General features: G+C 35.6%; 1 protein-coding gene across 1 annotated transcript in view; it reads left to right on the plus strand.

Annotated features, from left to right (window-relative positions):
* LOC114658972 (phospholipid phosphatase-related protein type 4-like) overlaps nucleotides 1-13660 on the plus strand; it is a 113196-nt gene that overhangs the window by 37284 nt on the left and 62252 nt on the right. The window contains exon 2 of the mRNA XM_028811126.2: nucleotides 7998-8183. Within this exon, the coding sequence (XP_028666959.1) occupies nucleotides 7998-8183 (186 nt within the window). The remainder of the gene's footprint in view (nucleotides 1-7997; nucleotides 8184-13660) is intronic.

The following is a 13660-nucleotide window of genomic DNA, read 5'->3' on the forward strand; positions in this document are numbered from 1 at the left end:
CTGAGCTCATTTTGTTGCTTTATCAGAATTACAGCAGAAACATGTTAATATAGAGGAGATAAAACAAAACTATGTGAAGCTATATAAAACTAACATTCTGTTCTAGTTAAGCAAAAACATAAATGAATTTAACATTAACATTAACTCATTACACTTTGAGGTTACAGAGTTCTAATCATTATTTGAAACTGAACATTATCAACAAGCAGGGCCGTCCCCACCATTAAGACAAATTAGAACTTTGCCTAGAGTGCAGATAATAAGGGGATGGAAACCCAGCCACGCGGGTTAGCTACCAAACAGTCGGTTGGCACACTAATAAGCTTGGCCTAGTGTGCAAAATAACCTAACCTAGCACCAGCACTGTCAACAAGAACCATATTATTAATTTTATTTAAATATTTTAAGTTGTTTTCTCAAATTATTAATAAATTGATTATTGTAAGCTTAAGTATAGTATTACACAAAATATCAATTCACTTACCTACTGTTGTGACTTTCTTTTTATGTGCTTGTTCAGGTGAAATCTATTATTAATAACCTAAATTCAGAAAGTGGGGTTGTAAAACATATTCAAAAATCTATTTATCTATCTAAAAGAGTTGGCAGTAGAGAACACACTAAAGTGTTTGACAGAATGGTTATAGCCTCAGTGTAGAAATCTTGGTTACATGCCCCTTGACTTACAAGTTGGTGGTAATACCTTTGAATTGGCACATCAGAGTGTGGTTACCATTTTCAAAAGGGAATAAGTCTGTATTTCCCAGTTATAGAGTGTGCTGGGCTACTAGAAGCAGAAATCCTAGGCCACTGTCAAAGTCCAACTATTTGACATTAAATGGATTGCTCAGGGTTTATAACAATGTGGAGACAACATATCTGTTATATTTCAGCCATGGGAGGAGGGGATGAAATCCATGTTTTATGTCCTTTTTCTTCTTTGTTGAGCCATTTATTTATTTTAATGTTATTTTTTAAATTATCTGAAGTATTTTCTTTGCCTAGGTTATGTTCAATGTGTTTTGTGTGTGGTCCTTCAAGAGGCAGGTGCCACCTGCCACTCACCCCCAAGAACTTCCCTCCTCCTATAAAAACTGCAGGGTCCCACACAATTCCTGACATTTATTGTGAATGAGCTCTGAAGTTGGTTAGCTCTTGTGCTTTGTGATTTTCTGATTTTTGACTTTAAGTTCCAGTTTTTGACTTTGCTATTGGAGTTCTGTATTGAGGTTGCTTTTGAAATTGCCTTTTGCAGGCATTATATGCCTTTTTTGCTGTTTGGAGCATCACAGTATAACAAAACCTTTTTGTCAAATAAATCTTTTATTATTTTTACAAAGATCCTGCATTTGCTTTTATATCTAGCTGGGGTTTGACGATAAATCCCTCAGCATATTTGAAAGCATATTTGGATCTCTTTAGTTCTTCAGTCTCCCAAGTTCATAACATTATTGGTACACTGCAAAAAAAATGCAGTTCTGAGACCACAATTGTGAGGCTATTCATTACCAGTATTTGTGCAGTCAAATATTTAATGAGGGTTTGAAGCAGTGGCAAAGGTGAACATATCTTCATTCGTGTTTTTCATTTTTATTGACATAATATGAAGAGGATCCTGGGTTTGAACAGTATTCATATACTGTCACAGGTACAGAGTGGAGGTCTGTGGATGAATTTTTCCTGTTTGCTGATAATTATATCCTTTTAGCTTTATCTTACTATGATTTGCTATGTATATATCTGAGGACATATTTTTTCCTGGAAGAAGGTATTTTATCTTTGTGGGAAAGAGGAAGGGGTGAGAGCACTTCAGGTTATCATACTGAATTGAAGGTGAAAACAGTTGTGAGACTGGTGATGAATAGAATGATTTGGCTATGCAACTCAATTTCCTGATAATCTGCACTCCCAATTCATACCCATGGCCAAACGTTTTGTAGTTATAAGAAGCTGCATTGAGGTTTCTCTGCAGAGTTGAAACCTTACACTTTATATATTGTGTTAGCCATATAAAAGGCAGTAATGGTGCACAGGCATTTTAGCTGAGGACGCAGGATTTAGTTTTTTTATCTCACAGATTTCTGCAACTCAGCACACATGGCCATATTCAGCAATGTTGTTACAATGATTTAAAAGTGATTTGTTCCAAGCTCATTTAAAATTGCTACAAAACACAATGCTGTTTTCACATGAAACTCTGAAATTTGATTTGCCTTTATCTTAAACACAATGTCCTCAGTTACTCTCTTTCCACTATCTTTTGAATAAAAAAGTGACTCGGCATGCATTAGAGCAGTGGTTCTCAAACTGTGGGGTGGGCCCCCCTAGGGGGGCACGAAGTAACAAAAAGGGGAGCACAAAGATATGAAAAAAGAAAACAAGAATCGAAAATATGAAAAATGCATCTATTGAAACCAAAACAAATTAACTTAATCTACATTCTGATACTAGAAAAATAAATATAGAGTTAGATAAATGTCGATAAGAGTTAAGTAGGTATAATAAAATATGCATCTATGATATATCATTAATTAAAAAAGAACAAATTGGTATTAGTGAGCTCCTTTCAAAAAAACCTTGGGGTCGCAAATACTTAAAGGTTGAGAAACGCTGCATTAGAGGAAAGAATCATGTTTCATTTTATTTATTTGTGGCTTGGTAATAGCACATATTTTACCTTTTATCATTCATGCAAACAACATGCTGCAAATTGTATGGCATTGCAAGCTTGAAATGTACAATGATTATGCAAGAGGACAATGGTACTGGATTTTAATAAAAATGTAAGGAACTGTCTTGATATATAGAGTAATCAGTTTTATTTCAGATTTATTATCTCATGTAGATAGTACAATTACATTATTATTGTATCATCCATATGGTGGATGATAGAAATAATAAAAAAAATTAGAAAGGGTCATTCTTCTTTAAAATTACAATAAAGATTAAAAAAATATCATCTTTAAGTGATGTTACAGTAAGAAAAGAAATTACGTATATCCCTGACTGCCACTTTTCCATTGTTTTGGCCATGGAAAACACCCTCACTGCCGTTCTGGTGTGTCATTTAGCGCCATAACATACTGTCTCACTACTGTGACTTGCGCACTTTTTTCTCCTTTCAGTCCCTTTCATTATTTGACCCTTCCAACTCCAATAGCCTGCTCCGGCTCCTGTTTTTTAAACCTTTTGTCTCTGCATAGAGAGCTACACGGGGACCACTCCTGTGAATGTCATTTGCCCTCAGCTTCTTTTAATTTGTATGAACTGAAGTCCACTGACCTATGTACATGCAGGCTGGTGCCAAAAACAAATTCTGAGTCAGTCACTTAAGCAAGTAGACGTGCCAATTCATTGCCAAGAAACTACCATATTTGCCAGCAAACAGTGCTTGAAGTGGAATCAAATTACTGTCAGCACTCTGTTTGGTGTGCATCTTGTTCCACCTCCCAATTTGTCATTACTTTCATTTGATGAGAACCCTTTGTTGGTTGAACAGCATGTACTGTATATTAGTATATGATATAAAAGGGGGGGTCCCCATGAAGCATTGAGTGCCGCTGGTACCAGTCCACTTTAAGAACTTGGGTTCTGCAAGCACCACAGTGGCATCGTGCTACAAATATACTTGTACTTGTATACTTTGTGGTCTTTCCATTCAAACGTTGTGCATGACACACTGATCAAGCTGCCTTCCATCAGCTACAATACACTCCTGCTAAACTAGCTAAGCACAGGAATCTTATGCACCTCCTGCTGCGAATATGAGTAACAGCTTTCTTGTGAGGCAAGCAAGATTAAAAAAAAAGAAAAATGATGGCTGTTGTTTGGCACTTTAAGGACATTTCTCTAAATGTTTGAATCCAGGCAATTATGTACTTTTACATGAATGATATGTCCAGCCAATTGACGATGGACAATATCATTGACCATTGTCACATATATATATATGGCTTTGAAATTAACACGCAAATACTTTTGAAACTTACATTTTTACTGTAAAAATTCAGTAAACTCAATATTTGGAATGAACTTTTCATCAATATCACATTGAATTTTGATTCCATGTTTGGGATTACATCGTGACAATGCAACATATAACTGCCCATGAGTGAATATCGTTTCTTTCTCTGTAATAAATAAACCGACTTTTTCAAATGTTTGTCCCTATGATTTGTTAATTGTCATAGTAAAATCTATTCTAATGGGAAACTGTAAACATTTTAATATGAATGGCATATCAAGATCTCCTTTGGTGTCTAATGTTATCCGTGTAAGATTTACCACATTACCTTTCTTGTCGCCTGTTAAAATTTTAGACACAATAACATTACGATACATCCTTCTTTCAACAGTAATTCGGCCGGTGGAAGACCGGACAGTGTTAACAGTTGTAGATATTCTATGGGATATTGTAAGTTGATGTTTTCATCTTCTGCACCATCACCGCCAACTGTTTCAGCATAGTCTATTGATACGCATTGTAAAATAAACACAGGGACACTGTCAAAGGTTTGGGGAAATTCCCCCTATACTGTTGCACACAGAGAAATTGACGTCTTTACAGACTGAGTTCAAGAAGGAACTGTCCCAACAGAAAATGAGGGTGGTATATACAGGTAAAATTCCGTTACAACGAATATCTTTACAACGAAGTTTTCATTACAATGAAGTATTTTTATGGTTCAGACAGTTTCCCCATATGACACAAGTCTATAGAAATCTTGTTACTATGAAGTACATTCAGCAGATACTTTCATTACAACAAAGTGCACAAAAGACACAAAAGTAGGCTTGAAACCGGAAGTGACGTGTAGGAAGAGGCGTGATCTTCAGGGTTGGAACCCGGAAGTGATATTATTGGGTGGTTTCTTCACTTCTGCCAGGAGAAAGGAAAGATGAGTTAGAGGGCAGTGCCAACACCCTGTTCGGCGGGTAACTACATCTATTTGAGCCCGTAAACTGTCTCTCAAGTGCACGTGTGTGACAGCATTTAACCCATTTGCCGTGTAACCAATCAACAATTTTCGCGTTAATTCGTTTGACTTCTTCGTTTCTCGGTGCTAGGATTGCCCATGTACTCATTTCTTCTGTTGATAACCCTTCGGGATGAAATTCTTTAATAATATTTGGACATAATAAGTCTTCTTTTTTTGGAAACTTAAAGTGAGGAAAACATAAAATTGTATAAAAGCTGAAAGCGCGTGAACTGTGTCTGACAAAAACATTCACACAAATGAGAGGCGAGAGAATTGTGGGCATGGGCCATTAACCATAAATAGTTGAGAGGAGGGCGGGACTTGAAAAAATCTCTTGGCAATAGTCTCATCTCGCGGGACTTGAAAAAGTCTCTTATATATATAAGAGTATATACAGTATACTGTATATATATATATATATATATATATATATATATATATATACTGTATATATAGTAGGTGATGTCAGGGATCGTGTGGCATCCCAACTGAATCAAGTACTGATCCTTTTCCAGGATGGGAGGCCAGACATATGTTAGGATCGGAAGAGTTTGCCTTTCCAGAGCTTATGCACTGGAAGACAGTATTCTTGTTTTGTTGCCCCTACTTTTCAAAGGACAGTCATAATGGGAAAAGTAGTCCTGTGCTACAATCAATTGGTGCACTGTGCCTATCACCAGGGGGAACTGCAGGGAGGAACCATCTCTGCCTTCTAGAGACTTCTGCCTGACCCGGAAGTACTTCCATTGGGCTATGTCCTGGAATAGAAGTACTCCCAGGTCCGAGATAAAAGGAACCACCCTACCACATCCAAGTGAGTCAGACCTGTGAGGAAGAAAGGCAACACTTGCTGGAATGAGGTGGACATAGAAAAGAGAGACTGAAGCGCAAGTATTTATTCAGTATTGGCTCTGTTAATTGTCCTCTCAAGAGTTGTGTGCAGTGGGAAATACTTACTTTTTCATTTTCACCTCCAATTTGCATGATAATCAAGTGGCCAGGGAAGAGTTTGTTTTTTGGTAGAAGTACACACAGATGTAGATGTCAGTTGTGTGAACGAAAGTGACAGACACAAATTATACATTACAAGGTTTCACATGGCAGCTCATAGCTGCACAGTTTGATTTGTACAAAAAGGTCTTATGAAGAAATATTCAGAGGCTTGGAAGGAGTTGATTTTGAAGTATAGCATGATTAATACTGGCTGTGTGAAACCCATAACAGGGAGGACACATTATTCAACAATGTGTATTTCATAACCTTTTCATTTTCACAGCATCATTTTAAGTGTAACAGTAATATATACTTTATTGTCCTCTAAAGAGAAGTAGAGATGTTAGTATTTGACATTTCTTCATTCATTTATTTTCCAAACTACCTTTCTTGCATTCATGCTCACGGGGGAATAGAACCTTCACTGTGGTAAACAGGAGTGCAATTCATATAGTACAAAAAACATCCCCTTACATTTACAATAAAATATAGTTATGCGTAAAAAACACATGTATACATTTTAAATGTGAAAGCAAAATAGATAGCTAATTTTGTATGAGGCTTACCCAGAATATTTTGCAACAAATCTTTAAATTGCTAACAAAAAAAAAAAATAGTTATAGTATAACTATATGTATATGCTGTGCTTCTTATTTTTCTATTCACGCCCCATCAATTTCAACAGACTTGCACCACTGAGAAACAAGAGCACTCGTGTCTTAGATTTGCCAGTCTGAATCTTGCACTTGCAGCCAGTTTTTTCACTCCTACCCTCTTCAAAACTTCCAAACCTTTTTCCACAGATAGCATTTTTGAGAGCCCCTGAAAGGGTAATAGCAGTCCACCAAGTTTTTTTCTGATTCGTTATTGTATTTATAATGCACATCTTCACGTGACTCCATTTTCAAGATTGTTCTGCAGTATTGCAGTAGCAAGTGGAACATTTCAAATTAACCACAGAATAAGCTGGTAATATTTTCTGTTAATTCTGAAAGAAATATAGAAAGAGTTGCAAATGTTAGAGGACAGTTCTAATGTACATTAAATTGCATAGTTTTTCTAAATAACAATTATCATAGGTCAGTATATCTAAGAGGAATGGCTGGCATGCAGTCTCAGTTTGACAATTAGGACCAATGGACTTCGGACATTAAAATGTGGCAATTTGCTACATTTTGCAGAGGAAGATCATTGAAAAGAAGAAGCAGATTTTGAAGAAGCAAGTTGAAAATGTACAGGGAAAGCACATTGCACATTGCAGCTAAAGACAAAGATATCCTTTTTATTAATAGAATGGAATAATATGCACCAAACCATGAACAGATATCTACTTTTTAATTTCTTTTACCTTAGTTATCACTACATTTCTTGTCTGGAGAAAACCACTGTCATCTTACTGAACTGGATATAGCAGGTCACATTGTCCCCATAAAGCTTTAAAACATATACAGTAGCCTTTGACAAGATGACATAAACACAAAAACCATCTTTGACCTTTTGAACCAAGATTCTCTGGTACCAGGTAAACTTGTGTGCAACTTTGTTTTTGAACATGGTGTTTATTTCACATAGTTCCTGACTACTGTAAAAATCCAGTAGCCATTTACCATGGATTCAGATAGGGATGTCTGTTCCCTCTCCCATTACCCTTCAGGTCATTACTCACATGAGCACTGATGTCTCCCAGTAGGACTACAGTGTCAGTAGGTAGAACGTTTTTAAGCACCCACTGTACTCTTGTCTTCTCTGTCAATACACTCTCTCCAGAGTTTCCCCCACAGGACAGACCCTGGCCAGATATGGGGATATTCACAAGCCCCTTCTACAAAGTTGGTGGATGAGAGCATTGCCTTAGTGGTATTTCAAGTTGCACAGAGGAAAACTGTGACATTTGTTTGTATGTATGCACCTAACAACTTACTGATTTTGTGTCTCTTTGAAAGATATTTCTGTTATTACTGGTGTTTTGGGATTAAACATCTTTTTATACATGTATGTAACAATTCATATTTTATTTCTTTACAGCTCCCAATTCTAGCTTCATCAGTTGTCAGCCTTTATTTTTTGGAGCTAACGGATGTCTTTAAGCCTGTGAACTCTGGATTTAACTGCAATGACAGAAGTCTGAGCATGCCATACATTGAGCCAACCCATGAAGTCATTCCATTCCTGATGCTACTTAGCCTAGCATTTGCTGGACCTGCAGTTACGGTCAGTTGCTTTCCCTTTTTGTCATGTTGTAGTTCATTTTTTGTAATATGCTTTATATTTCAGCCACTTAATATCAATGTCAATCAATTCTAACATTTTTGCGGACATCATCTTTAACATTTATGGAATTAAATTATAGAAATAGTGTTAATTTCTGTGGCAATATATCACATTTTTCTGTATGACAAATGCTATTATCTTTGGTAGGCTACTGTAAGCCACTAGCATTAAGTCCTCTGTATTTGACGTGTTTTTCTTTCCACAGTTCAAAGGTTGACAAATCACTGCTCTATTGATGCCATTTTATGCATATTATATTTTATCTACTCAGTTGTCTTGTCATCAGTATGATCAAGTGTAGTGAGATTGTCTACTCTTTTCTTTCACATAAAAATCTTAACCATCCATTTTCAATTATTAACTACATGTACTCTACATATGGAAGGTAGTCACATAAATGATAGTATACACAAGATAAGGCAACATAATACAACAGCCACATTTTCAGTTTGAGCCTGCATGTTGTCATGAACACTGAGGGCTTTCTTTATAACTTTTAAAAGTTCTGATGGGCCAGATTAATTAACTGTGGGACAGAGACTTTAGGGACATGTACAGATTTGAAGTCAGATGTAGACAAAGTTGATAAACAACATGTAAAAAGATCACAAGTCAGATTTTTAAAAAGATCAATAAGCTCATTGTTGTGAATAAAACAGAATTTGTAACACAGAAGATTATAACAAGAAGAATGCTTAAAATTAATATATATCACGATTCTTTTTTTTTTATTTTTCAGTAATGATTGGTTAAAGTGTAAAATATTCAGGTATGTTTTATAATTGGATGCCATGAGGTCACATGTCATATAGCATTTGCACCATTTATCATCAAAGCAACCAAACACAATTAAATGGTGTTTTGTTTTGCTTGGTAGAGTCCTCTGTGAGTTTACTTTCCCATTTTGTACTCTTTATTGTGTAGACTTTAGCACTTTTCCACACCTTCCCTTCCACATCTGTAACCTCAGGCAATTACACAGAGTAAAAGAACAAGCAAGAATTAAGTTACAACTTTTAATAATGTATTGTTGATAATATTCATAAAATAATAATGAAGCAAAGTACATGTGAATATTGGCAAACAATACAATCTGATAACGCTAAATTTCAGGAGATACTCAGACTTGGTAGTTACTCAAATGTCTCTGGTCAATTCATCATTTCTAGTTAGCTTTCTTCAGAACATGTCACATGCCTGTCATAATATGCCTGCCAAGTTGTGCTCCTCATTGTGTTCTCTTCATGGCAATGGTGTGAGAGAGAGAGAAGAAGGGGTAAAGCGACCAACTTTATGCATTCCTTTTCCAAAGCCTTCGGCCAACAGGGCGTCGTGGAACAGAATGGCCTCTGATTCAAAATCAATCGCAAACAGCCATACTTCAGACCAGTGGGTGCACGCACTGCATTTTCACACCTGCCCTCAAGTACTGGTTTAGCTGAAGCTTGCTAGCTTTCTGCTTGGGATGTCTCATAGAATGTCCTGCACTGAATCCGCTTTCCAAACCTAGCACCACCCCTGTGCAACCCTGCAATGTTTTTCATATCATGAGTCAGTCCTAAAGACTCAGGGTGTTGGTTAGTTTGACATGAAAGTACACCAAGCCTAATGAAATACTAAAATTACAATTTGTATCTCTAGCTTACAAATAAAGACATACAAAATATTTATCAACTTTTACAGAAAATATCACTCCGCCACAAAAGGTATTGCCAGTGAAAAGCAGGTGCACAAAACTGAAGCACCCTTAAAAAACAAAAAAATCTATGGCATCTATAAAAAATAAACACACAAGATGGCGGCTTTTGCACCACCACCCTATAAATGATGAAAAAACAAAAAAAAAATTGTATTTGCATGGTGTTAGATTTCTTTCAATAAAATATAGTATGTAGCTTTTAAGCTTTTCCTGCTTGTCTACAAACTATGGTTTTCCTGACATGTTTTTAAAGATTAGGCTTTGTGTTTGTTTTCTTCTGTATTGTTTGTTTGTGGTGTTTTAAAGCCTAACCTATTTTAATTGCTTTCATTTCCAAAAAGATACAAACACTGAGCATTCAATTAAACTATTTCATATAGTTTATTTTTTAAGAATGCATGTGTTTTCAGAAATAAACGCTTATTTCACTTATACTTTTCAGCTACAAAATTATACTTTTTAGGTTACAATATACAAAGAAGAAGAATTCTCATGCATTGAAGTATAACATTATATTTAGCCTGACTCCTACTTCATGGTTAACTAATTGTCATTTGTTTAATTATAGCTCTTTGTCCTTGAGAGTCTATTTTGCATCTTCTAGCCTGAAAGGGTCTCTTCAAAGAGGCCTCTTCAAAGATGTTAGCTCAGCTTGCTACAAAAAGGACATAGTAGCACTAGAAAAGGTCCAGAGTAGGGCAACTGGGCTCATTCAGGGGCTACAGGGAATGCATTATGAAGAACGATTAAAGGAGCTGAGTCTTTTCAGATTAAGCAAAAGAAGATTAAGAGGTGACATGATTGAAGTGTTTAAAGTTATGAAGGGAATTAGTACAGTAGATTGTTATTTTAAAATGAGTTCGTCAAGAACATGGGAACACAGTTGGAAATTTGTTAAGTGTAAATTTCGCACAAACAATATGAAGTTTTTCTTCACATACAGAATCATAGACACATGGAATAAGTGACCAAATAGTGTGATAGACAGTAAGACTTTAGGGACTTTTAAAACTAGACTTGATGTTTTTTTAGAAGAATTAAGTGGATAAGACTGGCTACCGTTGTTATCAGGCTGGTCCTGGTATAAAGATTTCAACCACTTAGCTTGACAGGTTAGTGGGGGTTTGGTGCAGCTGGATTTCAGTATCCCTGTTAAATGTGCTGTCTTAACAGGCCTGGTGCGCTAATAAAGCAGAATGGTCAATCTCAAACCTGCCCTACAGCATCTAAAGAATGACTACTGACTCATACCTGCAAGAATTAAGACAGTCTGCTTTATTAGATCAAATTGGTCACAACTGTGGGTCCATCAAGTACCAGTGTTAATTAAATTAATTAGTAATTTGTCCCATTTATCTGTGGTTCTCTGGAAATAATACTTTCTATTGTCTTTGCAAAATTTGCTCATCCATCTTTGATTCATGTTCTTTTTGAAAAATAAACAGCTTAAAAGCAATATGTCTTGTCCAATTTATGACAGTTGTGTCTCGCTTAATGATGGTGACATATGGTTCCGACCAGTGCATTGTTTGTTGATTTTTGCTCCACTGACTTTGCATACAAGACACTGCATTTGCATCACTGCGTTTCACGCACCAGCAGCACACAGGGATGTGCCTTTAAGTCATTTTCACTGCCATCTAACCTGACATAACCTACCCTAACTCTGTTAAGCTAACCTAAATTCAAGTAACCTAGCCTTAACAGTATCACAATACATCTATCACATTAATTAATAATAATTATTGATATACAGTCATAATAATATATTAATAAAAATATGAATACTGTAATACAACCACTTAAGATCGCATTTTGTCATTGTTTGATTTCATTTATTGTATCTGTATGGAAGTGACATTGTTACTCTGAACATTGTTAACTGAGTCATAACTTTTAAAAAAAGGCAATTTGTCAGTTATCAGGGTTTAGCTATTAATAACCAATATTTTAAATGCTTTTATTTGAAATAGCTAGCTTTGAATCTATGCCTTTCATAAATTATTTACAAAGGCATCCTGGTTGGTGATGTCACTTTAATTTGGTGTCTAGTTATTATATCCAACCATTTAGGACAAGAGTTGCCTAGAGCTTCTGTTCACTGATGTCATAGTATATATCCTAGCAGAACTGGGCACAAGACTGGAACCTGCATGAACTAGGCACCACTTCAACATGCAGTGAGATGGAAGAATGGCAGACCACTAGGACTGTTAAGAAGGACCAAAAAAATAATGTTTTACTAATAAACATGCAAGGGGCCAAAGGCAGCCTATCAATCATCAAAACCAGAATGTAATTCAAAAGTCAAAATCAAAAACCCAGCCAGAAGTGAAATGTCAAAGTAAACAAGTGTCAAACATGCACCAAAGACTTTTGTATTTTACAAGTGTCCCCAATCTTGGGCACTGTGGTTACAGGCAGTGGCGGCTTATGAGATGTTGCGTGGATGATATCACTGAGCAAGATTCATGGAATTTTCCTCGCTAGAAACAGATTACTGCATCATAGAAACTAAGCTACAATATGGCAGCACCCATGGAAAAAACAAAACGTTAAATAAAATACCCGTAATTCATTTGCAAAATATAAATAATGCTAGGATAAATATGGATTCTCTGATCTCCAAAACCCTAAATATATAATTTTGATTTTGAGAAAATATTTATAATAACAAGAAAAAATTACTGAAGTCACCAATTAAACTAATTTGCACATTGTTAAAATATGGAAGGAAAAGCAATGTACCTGAAGCAAATGTATGGAAACAAAATTAGCATGTATGAACTCCACACACAGAGCATCCAGGCTGGGATTTGAACACAAGACTCCGGAGAGATATGAAACAATATAGCAATGGTAACCCATCTGTCACTGTATCACCTATGATTTTAATATATATATATATATATATATGTAAAACTGTATCTGCTAGGCAATTTTTATGCAATATTTTGCTTAGAATAAAACATCCATATAAATTATATATAATTATATAATTCAGGTATTTTGTTAGAGGCAATGCCAGTCTCTAATCATTAGATTAAATAATGTGGTATACTGTACACTACATGGTCTCTAGGTACTAATAGCAATTACATTTCCCTTTTCCACATTGAAATGAAATTCTGTTTAATTTGTCTGATGCTGACAGTAAGTGTCATGAGTGGTGACCTGCAAAATTAAGGTGGAGACTTCATTGTCAGCATAACTCAAAGCAGACACAGTGGCAACAGTAAAATATTTCATTTGCACCTCTTGGCTTTCATAACTAGCAGCTCCAGTATAGCAAACTATAAATTTGCCAATAATGGGGAAATAAATAACATTGTGACCTTATATTCAGTCTGAGTTGCTTACCCTGAAACTTAATTGTTGATGTTTAAATTTCCACTTGTCATGACTGAGCTTGTGGGAGAGTTAGTTTTCATATTTTACTCATGTTATTCTTTATATTTTTTTAAATGATTATTTTAAAAACATTTTTTTAATAATGATGCCATACCATTTTCTTTATTGTTTAATATGGATGCCACTATTCATTGATTCATTGTTTTTGGCTGCGGCCATATTGTTATAAGTAATGATGCTTGTTGTCCAGCATACCACTTGACAGCAACAGGGTTGCGATGTCAACATGGAGACTATTAAAAAAGGTGACATGCAATATCTGACGTTCACATTTTGGATAAAAACAACAGAAAGAAAAGTGCAGTTA

Source organism: Erpetoichthys calabaricus, chromosome 10, assembly GCF_900747795.2.
Source record: "Erpetoichthys calabaricus chromosome 10, fErpCal1.3, whole genome shotgun sequence".
NCBI classification, from domain to species: Eukaryota; Metazoa; Chordata; class Cladistia; order Polypteriformes; family Polypteridae; genus Erpetoichthys; species Erpetoichthys calabaricus.